Here is a 16,469-nt window from a genome sequence, read left to right as displayed (position 1 = left end):
TGGCTGCAGTTCCCAGGCCCATCACCTGCGGGCCCCGGGATTGGCTGCAGTTCCCAGGTCCATTGTGAGAAGCATAGATAGGGTAGACAGTCAGAACCTTTATATCCAGGGTGGAAATATCCAACATTTTTCCTGCATCTAGCTTGTCCAGTCCTTTTATAAGCATCTACAAGACCCCTCCCCCCCCCACCCTCATCCTTCTAAACTCCAGTGAATACAAACCTAGTCTTTTCAATCTTTCCTCATATGACAGTCCCGCCATCCCAGGGATCAATCTCGTGAACCTACGCTGCACTGCCTCAATCACAAGGATGTCCTTCCTCTAATTAGGAGACCAAAACTGTACACAATACTCCAGGTGTGTGGGTCGAAGGGCCCATTCCTGTGCTGTACTGTTCTATGTTTTACATTCTCTGCCTGTAAGTCATCCACACCTCTCCATTCCCTTCATATCTGTGCACCGATGTCTAGACTTGTTAATAAGATCATAAGGGGAATAGAAAGGATAGAGGCACAGTCTTTTACTGAGAGCAGGGAACTCAAGAACACAGGTTTACAGTGAGAAGGGGCAAGATTAAAACGAAACCGGAGGGACAGCTTGTTCCACACAACGTATTGTGGATGCGTTGAACGAGCTGCCAGAAGAGGTAGTTGAGGCAGGTAGTTGAGTGCAGAAGTCCATCACACAAGCAAACAAGAGTGGTGACACAGTGTGACATTACAACTGTTGGAATCACATCTAATGTTTTATTATTTATCTATTATTTATTTATTTATCTGTTTGTTTATTTATTTATTTATTATGGGTTTTTTTTGGTTATTTATTTATTTCTTTTTTTATGATACTGCCTGTAAGGGAAATTCATTTTGTTGTCTCAAATTGAGACACTGACAATAAATTTGAATACAAGAATACAATACAATAACAGAAACATACAATTATAAAAGGACTGGACAAGCTAGATGCAGGAAAACTGTTCTCAATGTTGGATTGATCCCCGAGCCAGGGCCCGCAGTCTAAAAATAAAGGGGAGGCCCTTTAAAGCTGAGATGAGAAAAAAACTTTTTCACCCAGAGAGTTGTGACTTTGTGGAATTCTCCGCCACAGAGGGCAGTGGAGGCTGATTCACTGGATGGATTTAAGAGAGTGTTAGATAGAGTTCTAGGGGCTAGTGGAGTCAAGGGATGTGGGGGGGAAGGCAGGAACGGGGTACTGATTGTGGATGATCAGCCATGATCACAATGAATGGCGGTGCTGACTCGAAGAATTGGTGACGTTTCGGGGAAGGTCGGTGGGAAAAAGAAAGGAAGAGGCGGAGACAGTAGGCTTGTGGGAGAGCTGGGAAGGGGGGAGGGAAGGAGGGAGAAAGCAAGGACTAGCAGTAGAATTAGGCCACTCTGCCCATCGAGACCACTCTGCCATCCAATCATGGCTGATCTCTGCCGCCTAATCCCATTTTCCTGCCTTCTCCGCATAATCCTTGACACCCGTTCAAATCAAGAATTTGTCTGTATTTACTGTATTTCTGGCGTAAAAGTAGTATTTACTGGAAAGATGGGCAAAACAAGGCCAATATCCTCTCCAGGCCAACATTGGCCCCAGTATTGAGCCCTCTTGAATTAGCGTTCAACATGGTAGGTTGGACAACAAGGAAGCTCACAGACTTCGAGTCAGGCGGTGCTGACTCGAAGGGCCGAATGGCCTCCTCCTGCACCTATTGTCTACCTTTCTATGTTTCTACTGAAAAAGCATTTGAAAGATATTTGGCCAGGTACATGGAAAGGAAAGATTTAAATGTAATTGTAACTTGTCCTTAGTGTGTGGGATAGTCCGAGCTGGTTGGCACGGACCCGGTGGGCCGAACGGCCTGTTTCCACGCTGTATCTCTAAAGTTGAACGATGTTGACCAAATGTGGGCAGGTGGGACGGACTATCTTAGATGGACAAAATGCTGGTGGGACTATCTTAGATTGACTCATTGGCTCTCTGATCTGATCTCCCATCATTGTTGGAGCTTCCTGAGAACGAACTGACCACATACACTCGACAAGAACACAGAGCCTGCGTTTCCAATCTGCTCCACTGGCTGAAGGGGGGGTGGGGGAAGGGAACGATCTGTGGTTTAATGAAGAGAGACGTTAACACTTCCACATTTTTAACCCAGATGTGAGTCATCGTACACTACAGCATGGAAACAGGCCCTTCAGCCCAACTTGCCCACGCCAACCAACATGCTCCATCTACACTAACATAGAAACATAGAAACATAGAAAATAGGTACAGGCGGAGGCCATTCGGCCCTTCGTGCCAGCATCGCCATTCATTGTGATCATGGCTGATCGTCCCCTATCAATAACCCGTGCCTGCCTTCTCCCCATATCCCTTGACTCCACTAGCCCCTAGAGCTCTATCTAACTCTCTTAAATCCATCCAGTGACTTGGCCTCCACTGCCCTCTGTGGCAGGGAATTCCATAAATTCACAACTCTCTGGGTTAAAACGTTTTTTCTCACCTCAGTCTTAAATGACCTCCCCTTTATTCTAAGACACTAGTCCTAGTACAGCCCATATCCCTCAAAACCTTTCATATCCATATACCTGTCCTAATGTCTTTCAAATATTATTATAGTCCCCCCCTGTGGCGACTTGTTTCATACCCCGACAACCCTATGTGTGAAAAAGTTCCCCTTCAGGTTCCTATTAAATATTTGCCCTCTCATCTTAAACCTATGTCCTCTGGTTATGAGATATGTTTTTTGTTGCCTTCCTTCACAGCGAGGAGAAGATGCGCTGTGAACGATGTTTGTGTAAATTGTGTTGTGTCTTGGGTCTGTTTCGTTTTGTATGTATGACCGCAGAAACAACATTTCGTTTGGACCTCAACGGGGTCCAAACGACAAATAAATTGTATTGCATTGTATTGTATTGGTTCTTGATTACCCGACTCTGGGTAAAAGGCTCTGTGCATTCACACTTCCCTCCCCCTCATGATCCAAAACAATACAACCCCCCCACCCCCCCACACATCTAATTCCATTTTCAAATTCACAGACGACACCTCCATTGTGGGCCGGATATTAAATAATGATGAGACGGAGTACAGGGAGGAGATCGAGAACCTCGTGTCCTTCAACCCTTCTCTCAATGTCAGCAAGACAAAGGAGATAGGTCGTGAAGCGGCCCACACACCCCAGTCTGCATTGACGGCACTGAAGTAGAGATAGTTGAAAGCTTCACGTTCCCTAGGAGTCAATATCACCAACAACTTCTCCTGGACCACCCATACTGAAGCAACGACCAAGACAACACACCAACGTCTCTACTCCCTTCGAAGGCTTAGGAGGTTCGGCATGTCCCCTACAATTCTCTCCGATGTCTTCAGATGCATCATAGAAATCATTTTATCGGGATGCATCACAGCACGGTTTGGGAACAGCTCCATCCAAGACCGCAAGGAGTTGCAGCGAATTGTGGACGCAGCCCAGACCATCACACACACACACCAACCTCCCTTCCATTGACTCCATCTACACTTCACGCTGCCTCGGCAAGGCCAGCAGCATCATCAAGGACCAGTCGCACCCCGGCCACTCCCTCTTCTCCCCTCTCCCATCAGGCAAGAGGTACAGAAGTGTGAAAACGCACACCTCCAGATTCAGGGACAGTTTCTTCCCAGCTGTTATCAGGCAACTGAACCATCCTACCCACAACCAGAGAGCGGTCCTGAACTACTATCTACCTCATTGGTGACCCTTGGTCTATATTTGATCGGACTTCACTGGCTTAACCTTGCACTAAACATAATTCCCTTATCATGTGTCTGTACACTGTGAATGGATCGATTGTAATCATGTATTGTCTTTCCGTTGACGGGATAGCACGCAACTAAAGCTTTTCACTGTACCTCGGCACACGTGACAGTAAACTAAACTGGATGGAACTGAACTGAACTGTAGTGGCGTTTGCATGCCTTTAGATAGACACAATGCTATGCAAGGAATGGGGGGATGGATAGTGTGTAGGCTATGGATATGGCACCATGTTCAGCACAGACATTGTGGGCTGAAGGGCCTGTTCTTGTGCTATACTGCTCCACATTCCATGTTAAGCTCGCTTGTTGTTCAAAGTCAGCACATCAGTCTGAAGACGTTCCTCATTTTATTTTAGGATTTGTGAATATCCGGTTCAGGTGTCACGACTTTTTTTTCCAAAAAATAGTCTCCATCTTTATTCCTACTGCCGAAACGCACGGCTCCACACTTTGCCCCACTATATTCCATCTGCCACTTCTCTGCCCACTCTCCCAACCTGTCCAAGTCCTTCTGCAGAGTCCCTCCTTTCTCCACACTACCTGCACCTCCACCTATTTTCATATTATCTGTAAACCTTTGATACAAAGCCTTCAATCCCCTCGTCCAAATCATTAATATACAACGTGAAGAGTAGCGGCCCCAGCACCGACCCTTGCGGAACTCCGCTAGTCACTGGCAGCCAAACCAGAAAAAGCCCCCTTTAATACCACCCTTTGTCTTCTGCCAGTGACTATAGATAATAGACAATAGACTATAGGTACAGGAGGAGGCCACTCGGCCCTTTGAGCCAGCACCGCCATTCAATGTGATCATGACTGATCATCCCCAATCAGTACCCCGTTCCTGCCTTCTCCCCATATCCCCTGACTCCGCTATTTTTAAGAGCCCTATCTAGCTCTCTCTTGAAAGCATCCAGAGAACTGGCCTCCACCGCCCTCTGAGGCAGAGAATTCCACACTCAACACTCTCTGTGAGAAAAAGTGTTTCCTTGTCTCTGTCGACTCAGCTGGTGGTGCTGGAGCAGGTCCGATGGTGACATTTAAGAGACTTGTCGATAGGCAAGTGAATATGGATAGGTGACGTTTTGAATTGGAAACTATCTTCTAACCACCTGGGATGCTCCAGCACTTTGTGCCTTTTTGTTTGTAAACCAGCAGCTGCAGTTCATTAAGTGTAACTTCAAGAATAGAGAGTGGGCTTGATAAGTAACAGTGTCAATGTTTATGGGGAGAAGGCAGGAGAAACGGGGTTGAGAGGGAAAAATAGATCAGCCATGATCGAATGGCGGGACACACTCGATGGGCTGAATGGCCTCATTCTGCTTCTATGCTTTATGGGTTAGGCTGGTCGAATGCTCATTGGTGACCTGGAAGGATGTGAGGGATTGGACTTTATCTTAGCATTGAACAAAACTGCCTCAAACTCCCCAACACCTGGGATGGGGGTTGGAAGGCCCATTTCTATGCTTACACAACCCGAGAACTCCATGACTCACAGCTTCAGTGCCGAATGGAAAAGCACTTGTGGAGTCACCTTGAGTGGATGAAGTCTGCTGTGTGCAATTAGTGCCCTGGAGAATGTACAGACCAACACACTAGCTCCTAGCAAGAGATCCTCTAAGATGCAACTGCAGGGGAGAGAGAGAGACAGAGACGGAGAGACGGAGAGACAGAAAGAGAGACAGAGGGAAAGAGAGACAGAGGGAAAGAGAGACAGAGGGAAAGAGAGACAGAGGGAAAGAGAGACAGAGGGAAAGAGAGACAGAGGGAAAGGGGGAAAGGGGGAAAGAGGGAAAGGGGGAAAGGGGACAGACAGAGAGAGAGAGAGAGAGAGAGAGAGAGAGAGAGACAGAGAGAGAGACAGAGGGAGGGAGAAAGAGAGAAAGAAAAACAGACAGACAGACAGACAGACAGACAGACAGACAGACAGACAGACAGACAGACAGACAGGCAGACAGACTGAGAGACAGAGAGAGACTGAGACAGTCAGAGGCAGATAGAGAGAGAGACAGAGAGAGAGCTAGAGAGAGAAAGACACACACACATACACGCATACACAGATATGTACAGGACCTGCCCAAATGCTTAATTTTTAGTTTAGTTTATTGTGTCATGTGACAAAATGAACGTCTGTAGTTGGAAGCAAGACAACAGAAAGACTATACGTGATTATAATTGAGCCATCCACAGTGTTCAGATGCAGGATAAAGGGATTCCCGCTCGCTAGTGTGGTAAGACGGTTCAGTTGCCTGATAACAGCTGGGAAACAAACTGTCCCTGAAGGAACCTCTTTTCTGGTACGGAATGGTAATCCCTGCCTCAACCACCTCCTCCAGCCGCTTGTTCCATACACCTATCACCCTTTGTGTGGAAACAATTGCCTCCCCAGATTCCTATTAAATCTCCACCCACCCATGCACCCCCACCCCCTCCCCCCAACCCCATCTTAAACCTATGTCCTTTAGTTTTAGTTTGGAGATACAGCGCGGAAACAGGCTCTTCGGCCCACCATGTCCGCACCGACCAGTGATCCCCGCACACTAACACAATCCTTTTTTCTCACCTCAGCTTTAAATGACCTCCCCTTTATTCTAAGACTGTAGCCCCTGATCCTGGACTCGCCCAACATTTGGAACATTTTTTCTGTATCTAGCTTGTCCAGTCCTTTTATCATTTTATACGTTTCTATAAGAATCCCCCCTCATCCTTCTAAACTCCAGTGAATACAAGCCTAGTCTTTTCAATCTTTCCTCATATGACAGTCCCGCCATCCCAGGGATCAATCTCGTGAACCTACGCTGCACTGCCTCAATCACAAGGATGTCCTTCCTCAAATTAGGAGGCCAAAACTGTACACCACACTGTAGATGTGGTCTCACCAGAGCCCTATACAACTGCAGAAGAACCTCTTTACTCCTATACTGAAATCCTCTTGTTATGAAGGCCAACATTCCATGAGCTTTCTTCACTGCCTGCTGTACCTGCACGCCAACTTTCAGTGACCGGTGTACAAGGACACCCAGGTCTCGCTGCACCTCCCCCTTACCAAACCTAACCCCATTGAGATAATAATCTGCCCCCTTGTTTTTGCCACCAATGTGGATAACCTCACATTTATCTATATTATACTGCATCTGCCACGCATCTGCCCACCCACTCAACCTGTCCAGGTCACCCTGCAACCTCCTAACATCCTCTTCACAGTTCACATTGCCACTGCTTTGTGTCATCCGCAAACTTGCTAGTGTTGCTCATAATTCCCTCTTCCAAATCATTAATATATATGGTAAACAGTTGCGGCCCCAACACCGAGCTTTGCGGCACTCCACTCGCCACTGCCTGCCATTCTGAAAAGGACACGTTCACTCCTACTCTTTGCTTCCTGTCTGCCAACCAATGTCTATCCACGTCAACACCCTACCCCCAATAAACCATGTGCTCTAATTTTAGTCAGCATTTAGAACGAAGATGAGGAAACACTTTTTCACACACTCGGGACAAATTACAATTACACCAAGCCAATCAACATACAGACCTGTGCGTCTTTGGGGTGTGGAAGGAAACCCAAGATCCCAGAGAAAACCTACGCAGGTCACGGGGAGAACGTACAAACTCCGTACAGATAGCGCCCGTAGTCGGGATCGAACCCGCGTCTCTGGCGCGGTCAGGCAGTAAATCTACCTCTGCATTCACCCTAGGTATTCCCAGTATTATCTTACACACCTCTCTATAAAATCACCCCTCATCCTCCAGCATCTCATGGGATAAAATCCTAGCCTGCATCACCGCTTCCTATAGCTCAGGCCCTCGTCCTGGCAATATCATCATCAATATTCACTGCACTCCTTCAATCTTAACAACGTCTCTCCTAAGGCAGGGCGTACATATGCTGAGAGAATGGAGCGGCTGGGCTTGTACACCCTGGCATTTAGAAGGATGAGAGGGCATCTTATTGAAACATATCAGATTATTAAGGGTTTGGACACGCTAGAGGCAGGAAACATGTTCCCGATGTTGGGGGAGTCCAGAACCGGGGCCACAGTTTAAGAATAAGGAGTAAGCCATTTAGAACGGAGACGAGGAAACACTTTTTCTCACAGAGAGTGGTGAGTCTGGGGAATTCTCTGCCTCAGAGGGCTGTGGAGGCCGGTTCTCTGGATGCTTTCAAGAGAGAGTTAGATAGAGTTTTTAAAAATAGCAGAGTCAGGGGATATGGGGAGCAGGCAGGAACGGGGTACTGATTGGGGATGATCAGCCATGATCACATTGAATGGCGGTACTGGCTCAACTGGACTGATATCCCTGGACTATCTTTAAGAGCCCTATCTAAATCTCTCTTGAAAGCATCCAGAATAGAGGAGAGAGGTGAGGTGAGGAGTGGGAGAGGGAGACGGAAGGGAGGATAGAGGGGAAACAGAAACATAGAACATAGAATATAGGTGCAGAAGGAGGCCATTCGGCCCTTCGAGCCAGCACCGCCATCCATTGTGATCATGCCTGATCGTCCCCTATCAATAACCCGTGCCTGCCTTCTCCCCATATCCCTTGATTCCACTAGCCCCTAGAGCTCTATCTAACTCTCTCTTAAATCCATCCAGTGACTTGGCCTCCACTGCCCTCTGTGCAGGGAATTCCACAAATTCACAACTCTCTGGGTGAAAAAGTTTTTTCTCACCTCAGTCTTAAATGACCTCCCCTGTATTCTAAGTCTGTGGCCCCTGAAGGGAGAGGACATAGAAACATTGAAAATAGGTGCAGGAGTAGGCCATTCGGCCCTTCGAGCCTGCACCGCCATTCAAAATGATCATGGCTGATCAGGACAGTGGAGGGGGGGGGGGGGGGGGGGGGGGGGGGGGGAGAGGGGAGACATTAGACAATAGGTGCAGGAGTAGGCCATTCGGCCCTTCGAGCCATACACACACATGAAGTGTAGAGGTTTGGATGTCATCTTAACAATGAAAAACACGTCTTGTCCATGGACCTGTGCAAGTGCTTCTTCACGACCTTATCACTCCAATGATCTCACAGTGATGGAATTCAGTTATATGTCAAGGCCACCCCAGAATTCAGACAGCCCGCGTTACACATCCCCACCAACACACATGACACCTGCCAGTTCCTGAACGCACGTCAGTTACAGTCAGAGAAGCTGTTTCGCTATGAATGAGTTGCACACTCACTCACAAGACACGGTGAGGCTGCAGTGTGCTCTTGAAGCCCGTGTTTGAGTTGCACGCCCAACTCTTATTCCCCGCACCTCTGGACAAACGCTGGACTCTTCTCGTGGTTTTTTTTTACACACACACACACCAGGGATAAGATTATTTCTGCGCTCTCGAAATTGCTTTGCTTAATTTCCACCACATCCTGTTTTCGCTATCCATTTAATTTTCGGGTTCTACTCCGATGGCCAGGAAACAACTGTTGCTTTCAACATTTGCAGCGTTTACATGCAGTCTGTACACACAGATAAGTCCATTGCAACTTACCCACTCCATATCTCGCGTCCACGGAACGGCCCCAGGAGAACATCTCTCAAAGCGCGTCTCTCAACAAAACTTTCAAACAGAGGACCCCACAGAAGTTTGTTCTCTCTCTCTGAGGCTCCCAATACTCCGTAGTGCTGCAAGAGTCTCAACTCAAGCACATCACATGTTTAAGCTACGTCACGTTAGGACCGATGAAGCGAGGAAGTTCTCTCCAACTGGGCAGAACTTCAGTCATAGAGTGACACAGTGTGGAAACTGGTCCTTCAGCCCAACTTGCCCACAACCGGCCAACATCTGCCGTCTACACTAGTCCCACCTACCTGCGTTTGACCCATATCCCAGAACAGTACAGAACAAGGGGTCACCATATCCCATTTGACCCATTTCCCATTAGTCCAGAACAAGGGGGTCACAGTTTAAGGATAAGGGGGATATCTTTTAGGACTCAGATGAGAAAAAACATTTTTCACACAGAGTGGTGAATCTGTGGAACTCTCTGCCACAGAAGGTAGTTGAGGCCGGTTCATTGGCTATATTTAAGAGGGAGTTAGATGTGGCCCTTGTGGCTAAAGGGATCAGGGGGTATGGAGAGAAGGCAGGTACAGGATACTGAGTTGGATGATCAGCCATGATTATATTGAATGGCCGTGCAGGCTCGAAGGGCCGAATGGCCTACTCCTGCACCTATTTTATATGTTTCTTGTTTCTATCAGCCATGATCATATTGATAGATAGATAGATAGATAGATAGATAGATAGATAGATAGATAGATAGATAGATAGATAGATAGATCCTTTATTGAATGGCGGTGCAGGCTCGAAGGGCCGAATGGCCTACTCCTGCACCTATTTTCTATGTTTCTATGTTTCTATCCTTCCAAACCTGTCCTATCCATCTACCTGTCCAATTACTTCTTAAACGATGCGTTAGTACCTACCTCAACTACCTCCTCCGGCAGCTCGTTCCATACACCCACCACACTTTGTGTGGAAAAAGTCCTATTAAGTCTTTAACCCTCACCTTGAACCTATGTCCTCTTGTCCTCGATTCCCCTACTCTGAGTAAGAGACTCTGTGCATCTACCCTCTCATGATTTTGTACACCTCTATAAGATCACCCCTCATCCTTCTGCGCTCCAAGGAATAGAGTCCCAGCCTGCCCAACCTCTCCCTATAGCTCACACCCTCGAGTCCTGGCAACATCCTCGTAAATCATCTCTGTCCCCTTTCCAACTTGACAACATCTCTCCTATAAAATGGGCCCAAAAGTGAAAATACTCTAAATGTGGCTTTTCCAGTTTGACAACATCTTTCCTCTAACACAGTGCCCAGAAAGACCCAGACCTGTAGATGCTGGGCTCTGGAAGGAAACACAAAGTGCTGGAGTGACTCTACGGATGCTAGAATCTTGAGCAAAGTTTATGTTTCTGAAGAAGGGCACAAATGTTATCACGCTAGAGGCAGGAAACATGTTCCCGATGTTGGGGGAGTCCAGAACCAGGGGCCACAGTTTAAGAATAAGGGATAAGCCATTTAGAACGGAGACGAGGAAACACTTTTTCTCACAGAGAGTGGCGAGTCTGGGGAATACCGGTTCTCTGGATGCTTTCAAGAGAGACCTAGATAGGGCTCTTAAAGATAGCGGAGTCAGGGTATATGGGGAGAAGGCAGGAACGGGGTACTGATTGGGGATGATCTGAGGGGTACTGATTGGGGATGATCAGCCATGATCACATTGAATTACGGTGCTGGCTCAAAGGGCAGAATGGCCTCCTCCTGCACCTATTGTCTATTGTCTATTGTCTATTATCAAACCCAAAAATGTTGGCTAACTATTCCTTCCGCAGATGCTGCTTGATCTATTGAATTACTCTGGCACTGTGTTTCGATTAGAGATTTCTCTCCCACTTTTTGGAAAATCACACCGCGCTGCCATTTTCCTGTTGCCGGAGCATAAACGGATAGTTTGGGAAGCGGTAGAGACGAGGGACGTAAAGCGGTGGTCCGACCAGTCAGAGGCCATGCTGCAAGATGCACTGAGTGGTGTCGACTGGAATGTGTTCCAAGCAAGTTCCAGTGACGTCAGTGAGTTCGCGGAAGCAGTCACGGACTTCATCGCAACAATAACCGACAACATCGTCCCCACGGTAAGGGTAAGCACCTTTCCGAACCAAAAACCCTGGGTAGACGGGTCTGTTCGTGTGGCCTTGAATGCTCGCACCGCTGCCTACAACTCGGGCTTGGCATCAGGAAACATGGACGTCTACAAGGTTGAGTCCTACCGACTGCGAAGGGCGGTGAAGGACGCAAAAAGGAGGTACAGGGACAAGATGGAGTCACAGATGGAGCAGCGGGAAACCAGACACCTCTGGCAGGGGCTACGGACTATAACTAACTACCGGAGCAGCCCCACCCTCAACCGGGAGTGCCAGCACCTCCCGAGCTGATGACCTGAACTCTTTCTACGCATGTTTCGAAACGGCCAACATCACCCCAAGCTCGCTGTCTAAAAACACCACCGTGAGCGGGCCGGCTAGCGAGGCTGGAGGGAGGTCCTCCACTGGGGATGTCCACACATTCCCGGTGTCCGAGCATGACGTGAGGAGGGCTCCGACGCATGTGAACACGAGGAAAGCTGCAGGCCCAGATGGCATCTCTGGGCGAGTACTTCAGTCTCGTGCTATTCAGCTTGCTCCAGTGCTCACCACAATATTCAACCTCTACCTGGACAAGTCCCTGGTCTCTGCCTGCTTCAAGTGATCCATCATTGTACCAGTGCCTAAGAATGCCTCCCCAGCCTGCCTGAATGACTACCGTCCGGTGGCCCTCACCTCGGTAATCATGAAATGCTTTGAGAGGCTGGTGAAGAATCACATCTGCGCCTTCCTCCCTCGGAACATGGACCCGTTGCAGTTTACATACCGTCCGAACAGATCCACGGAGGATGCGGTCTCCCAGGTCTTGCACACCGCTCTCTCCCATCTGGACAGCCAGAAGGGGGGCTACGTGAGGATGCTGTTCATAGACTACAGTTCAGCCTTCAACACGATAGTCCCCACCAGACTGGCCGGGAAGCTACTGAAATTGGGGCTCAACACCTTCCTGTGTGCCTGGGTCCTGGACTTTCTCACCACCAGGCCCCAGGTAGTCAAGATGGGGAAACATACCTCAAGCCCCCTCACCCTGAACACAGGATCCCCCCAGGGTTGTGTCGTCAGCCCCCCACTGTACTCCCTGTACACACATGACTGTGTGGCTAGGTTCAGCTCCAATACTATAATCAAGTTTGCTGATGACACTGTGGTGGTGGGCCTGATCTCCGATAACGATGAGAAGGCCTACCGGGAGGAGGTGGCTGATCTGGCACTCTGGTGTCAGATGTCATGAGAACATCTCCTCAGCAGCTGCCCAAAGTCCCTTGGGGAAGGTCGCTATCGGTGGTGCCATGACCAGGTGCTCAAGGTGGTTGCTGAGAGCATAGTCACTGCCATCGGTAACATCAAACGCCACCACACCCCCAAATAAATCAATAATTTTGTCAAAGCAGGAGAGAAGCCTCGACCACAACCAAAGACAAGGACGTGCCTCCTCTACACAGCCACTGACTGGCAGCTGCATGTCGACCTGGGCAAACAGCTGAAATTTCCACAGCAACATCACTCCAGCCAGACATGATCATCACCTCCAAAGTTACAAAACAGCTGACCATTGTGGAGCTGACAATGCCCTGGGGAGAGCGTATTGAAGAGGCTAACGAGAGGTACCAGGAACTGGTGGAGATGTGCCAGGACAGCGGATGGGAGACATGCTATGAGCCCGTAGAGGTGGGCTGTAGAGGCTTTGTCGGACCCTCACTCTGCAAAGTCCTCAACCAGTGGGGCATTACGGGGCTGGCAAAGAAGAGGGCCAAAGAAGAGGGCAAGCCAAGCCGCAGAGAAAGCCACTTGGTGGCGTTGGATTAAGAGGGCTGATCCATGGGCGGTTGCTGCTGAGACACAAGTCGGGGCCTGATCAAACCCGGCTCGGTCGCCTGGTCGAGGGTGTCTGATGCTGTGAGACCCGAAACACCCGATGACCCCAGGTCACATCGCTGAGGATGTGTCCCAGCGCATCTAGAAGATGCATCTTCCACACTGGTGGTGGGCCTGATCTCCGATAACAATGAGAAGGCCTACCGGGAGGAGGTGGCTGATCTGGCACTCTGGTGTCAGGACAACAGCCTCCTCTTGAATGTCGTAAAAACTAAGGACTTCAGAAGGGCACAACATCCGAGGACGTACACGTCACTGGAGATAAATAAGACTACTGTGGACAGGGTGAGCTGCTTTTAATACCTGGGAGTCCATATCACAGAGGATCTGACATGGACATCACACGCTGCTGCACTGGTGAGTAAGGCAAGGCAGCGCCTTTACCACCTCAGGCAGCTGAGGAAATTCACAGTCTCTCTGAGGATCCTTCATTGCTTCTACTCTGGTGCTGTAGAAAGCATCCTGTCCGGAAATATTTCGATCTGGTTTGGGAACTGCTCTGCCCAGGACAGGAAGGCTCTGCAGAGAGTAGTGCGTTTGGCCAAACGCACCATGGGAACTACACTCGCCCCCCTGCAGGAACTATACATCAGAAGCTTCAGATCCAGAGCCAGCAACATTATGGGGGACCCCTTCCACCCCAGCAACGGACTGTTCCAGACGCTACGCAGGCAAACGCCTCCGCTGTCAAGCTGTGAAAACAGAGAGGATGAGACGGAGTTTCTTCCCAGCGGCCATTAGGTCTGTAAACTCTGACCTCACCAGGGACTAATTTACTGTTGAGTTGTGTCTTTTTAAAATTGCTGTTTTTTCTAATATGTAAATACTGTTCTGTTGTTCTGCAGTTTTTTGCACAATCCGCAGGCATTGCCACTTTCATTTCACTGCACATCTTGTATGTGTATGTGACAAATAAACTTGACTTGACTTGATTTGAAATTGGATAACAACATGAAAACAGACCCTGTGGCCCACTGAGTCCACACTGACCATCGATCACCCGCCCACAATGGTTCAATGTTGTCCCACTCTCTCATCCACTCCCTACACACTAGGGGGCCCCACATGACTTAGGGATGTGGGAGGAAACGGGTGCAGGAGGCGGGACGGGGCCCCTGGTTGGACAAGTACATGGATAGGACAGGGTGAGATGGATATGGGCAGGCGGGACTAGTGTAGATGGGACATGTTGGTCGGTGAGGGCAAGTTGGGCTGAAGGGACTGTTTCCTCACTGTATGACTCTATGCTCCATGACTCTACCAAATATCCAGGGTGGGACAAGTCCCATCAAGGTATGCCTACTTTGAGGAAGTTCTCCTCCTCTCTCCCCACCCTCGGTCTGCAGAAGGGTCCCAACCCGAAACGTCACCCATTCCTTCTATCCAGAGATGCAGCCTGTCCCGCTGAGTTACTCCGGCTGTCTTTGACGAATGTTGGCCTGAGTTTACCGTGCTGTGGTCTGGGTCTGCCAGGATTGTTTGATGAATCCCGTGAGTTCCCAGTCTGCTTTATGGAAGTACACTAGCATTCAACACCATAAGCTCCAGCTTTGAAAGCCATCGCTTGCTCTTTGCACGCTGCTGCAGGGCACACAAACATGAACAAAATTGACCACAGAAAACTTCTGCAAAAGTGGAACTTCAACTTCTGCTTAATACATCCTTAAACTGCTGACAGCATCGAGCTGCAGCTGGTGCAGAACCAGGGAGGACCTCGTTGAAACTCACCCAATAGTGAAAGGCCTGGATAGAGTGGATGTGGAGAGGATGTTTCCACTAGTGGGAGAGTCTAAGACCAAAGGACACAGCCTCAGAATAAAGGATGCCTTTAGAAAGGAGATGAGGAGGAATTTATTGAGTCAGAGGGTGGTGAATCTGTGGGATTTATCTCCACAAAAGGCTGTGGAGGCCGTCAATGGATATTTTTAAGGCAGATCCTTGATTAGTATAGGTGCCAGGGATTGTGGGGAGAAGGCAGGAGAATGGGGTTGAGAGGGAGAGATAGATCAGCCATGATTGAATGGTGTAGTAGACGATGGGCCGAACGGCCTACTTCTGCTGTGAGAGCTCATGACCTTACGTAGCATGCCTCTGCCAGACAGCTAGTTGAAAATGGAAGTTACAGAGAGGAAGGAACAGGTGTTACTGGGAGGTGTACACCTCCAGTAAACGTTCCCCAATGTAAACCCACCAGGTGAGCTAATAGCCAGAACACAGAACTGTGATTCACAGGAACAGGCCATTCGGCCCACAATGTCCGTGTTGAACATGATGCCAAGGTAAACCTATCTATCTCCTCTGCCTGTAAATAACAGATAGCGGTCCTGAACTACTACCTATTTCACTGCAGACCCTCAGACTATTTTCAATCGGTCTTTACTGGTCTTGCACTATATGTTATTTACGTTAAGTCTTTTTTCATGCATCTGTACACTGTGGACGGCTCGATTGTAATCATGTATTGTCTTTCCGCTGACTGGTTAGCACGGTGGCGCAGCGGCAGAGTTGCTGCCTTACAGCCGCACCGACACGAGTTCGATCCTGACCACGGGCGCTGTCTGCACGGGGTGTGTACGTCCTCACCGTGACCTGCGTGGGTTTTCTCCGGATGCTCCGGTTTCCTCCCACACTCCAAGAACGTACAGAGAGTGGTGAGTCTGTGGAATTCTCCGCCTCAGAGGGCGGTGGAGGCAGGTTCTCTGGATGCTTTCAAGAGAGAGCTAGATAGGGCTCTTAAAGATAGCGGAGTCAGGGGATATGGGGAGAAGGCAGGAACGGGGTACTGATTGTGGGTGATCAGCCATGATCACATAGAATGGTGGTGCTGGCTCGAAGGGCCGAATGGCCTACTCCTTCACCTATTGTCTATTGTCCGTTGTACAGGTTTGCAGGTTAATTGTACTAACTGTGCAGGATAGAACTCGTGTTCGGGGTGATCACTTGTCAGCAACGATTCGGTGGGACACAGGGCCTGTTTTCATGCTGTGTCTCCAAATTAAACAAAACGTAACGTGCTGGAGTAAAGTGCTCCAATGTGTAGGATAGTGTTAGCCCGCGGAGGTTGCTGGTCGGCACAGACTCAGTGGGCCAAAGGGCTCCGTCCAGCAGGCGGGATGGACCTTCCAGGCGTGGCTACCC

General features: G+C 48.9%; 1 protein-coding gene across 1 annotated transcript in view; it reads right to left on the bottom strand.

Moving 5' to 3' along the window:
• LOC129715704 (dedicator of cytokinesis protein 2) overlaps nucleotides 1-9,991 on the bottom strand; it is a gene marked incomplete at its 3' end in the record, with an annotated part of 264,879 nt that extends 254,888 nt beyond the window's left edge. Inside the window, exon 1 of the mRNA XM_055665562.1 lies at nucleotides 9,301-9,991. Within this exon, the coding sequence (XP_055521537.1) occupies nucleotides 9,301-9,343 (43 nt within the window). The remainder of the gene's footprint in view (nucleotides 1-9,300) is intronic.
• Nucleotides 9,992-16,469: the final 6,478 nt, after the last annotated feature.

Source organism: Leucoraja erinacea, unplaced genomic scaffold (genome assembly GCF_028641065.1).
Source record: "Leucoraja erinacea ecotype New England unplaced genomic scaffold, Leri_hhj_1 Leri_133S, whole genome shotgun sequence".
Lineage (NCBI taxonomy): Eukaryota > Metazoa > Chordata > Chondrichthyes > Rajiformes > Rajidae > Leucoraja > Leucoraja erinaceus.
Note: the sequence above shows the minus strand (reverse complement) of the source record. Positions and strands in the feature narration are given on the sequence as shown.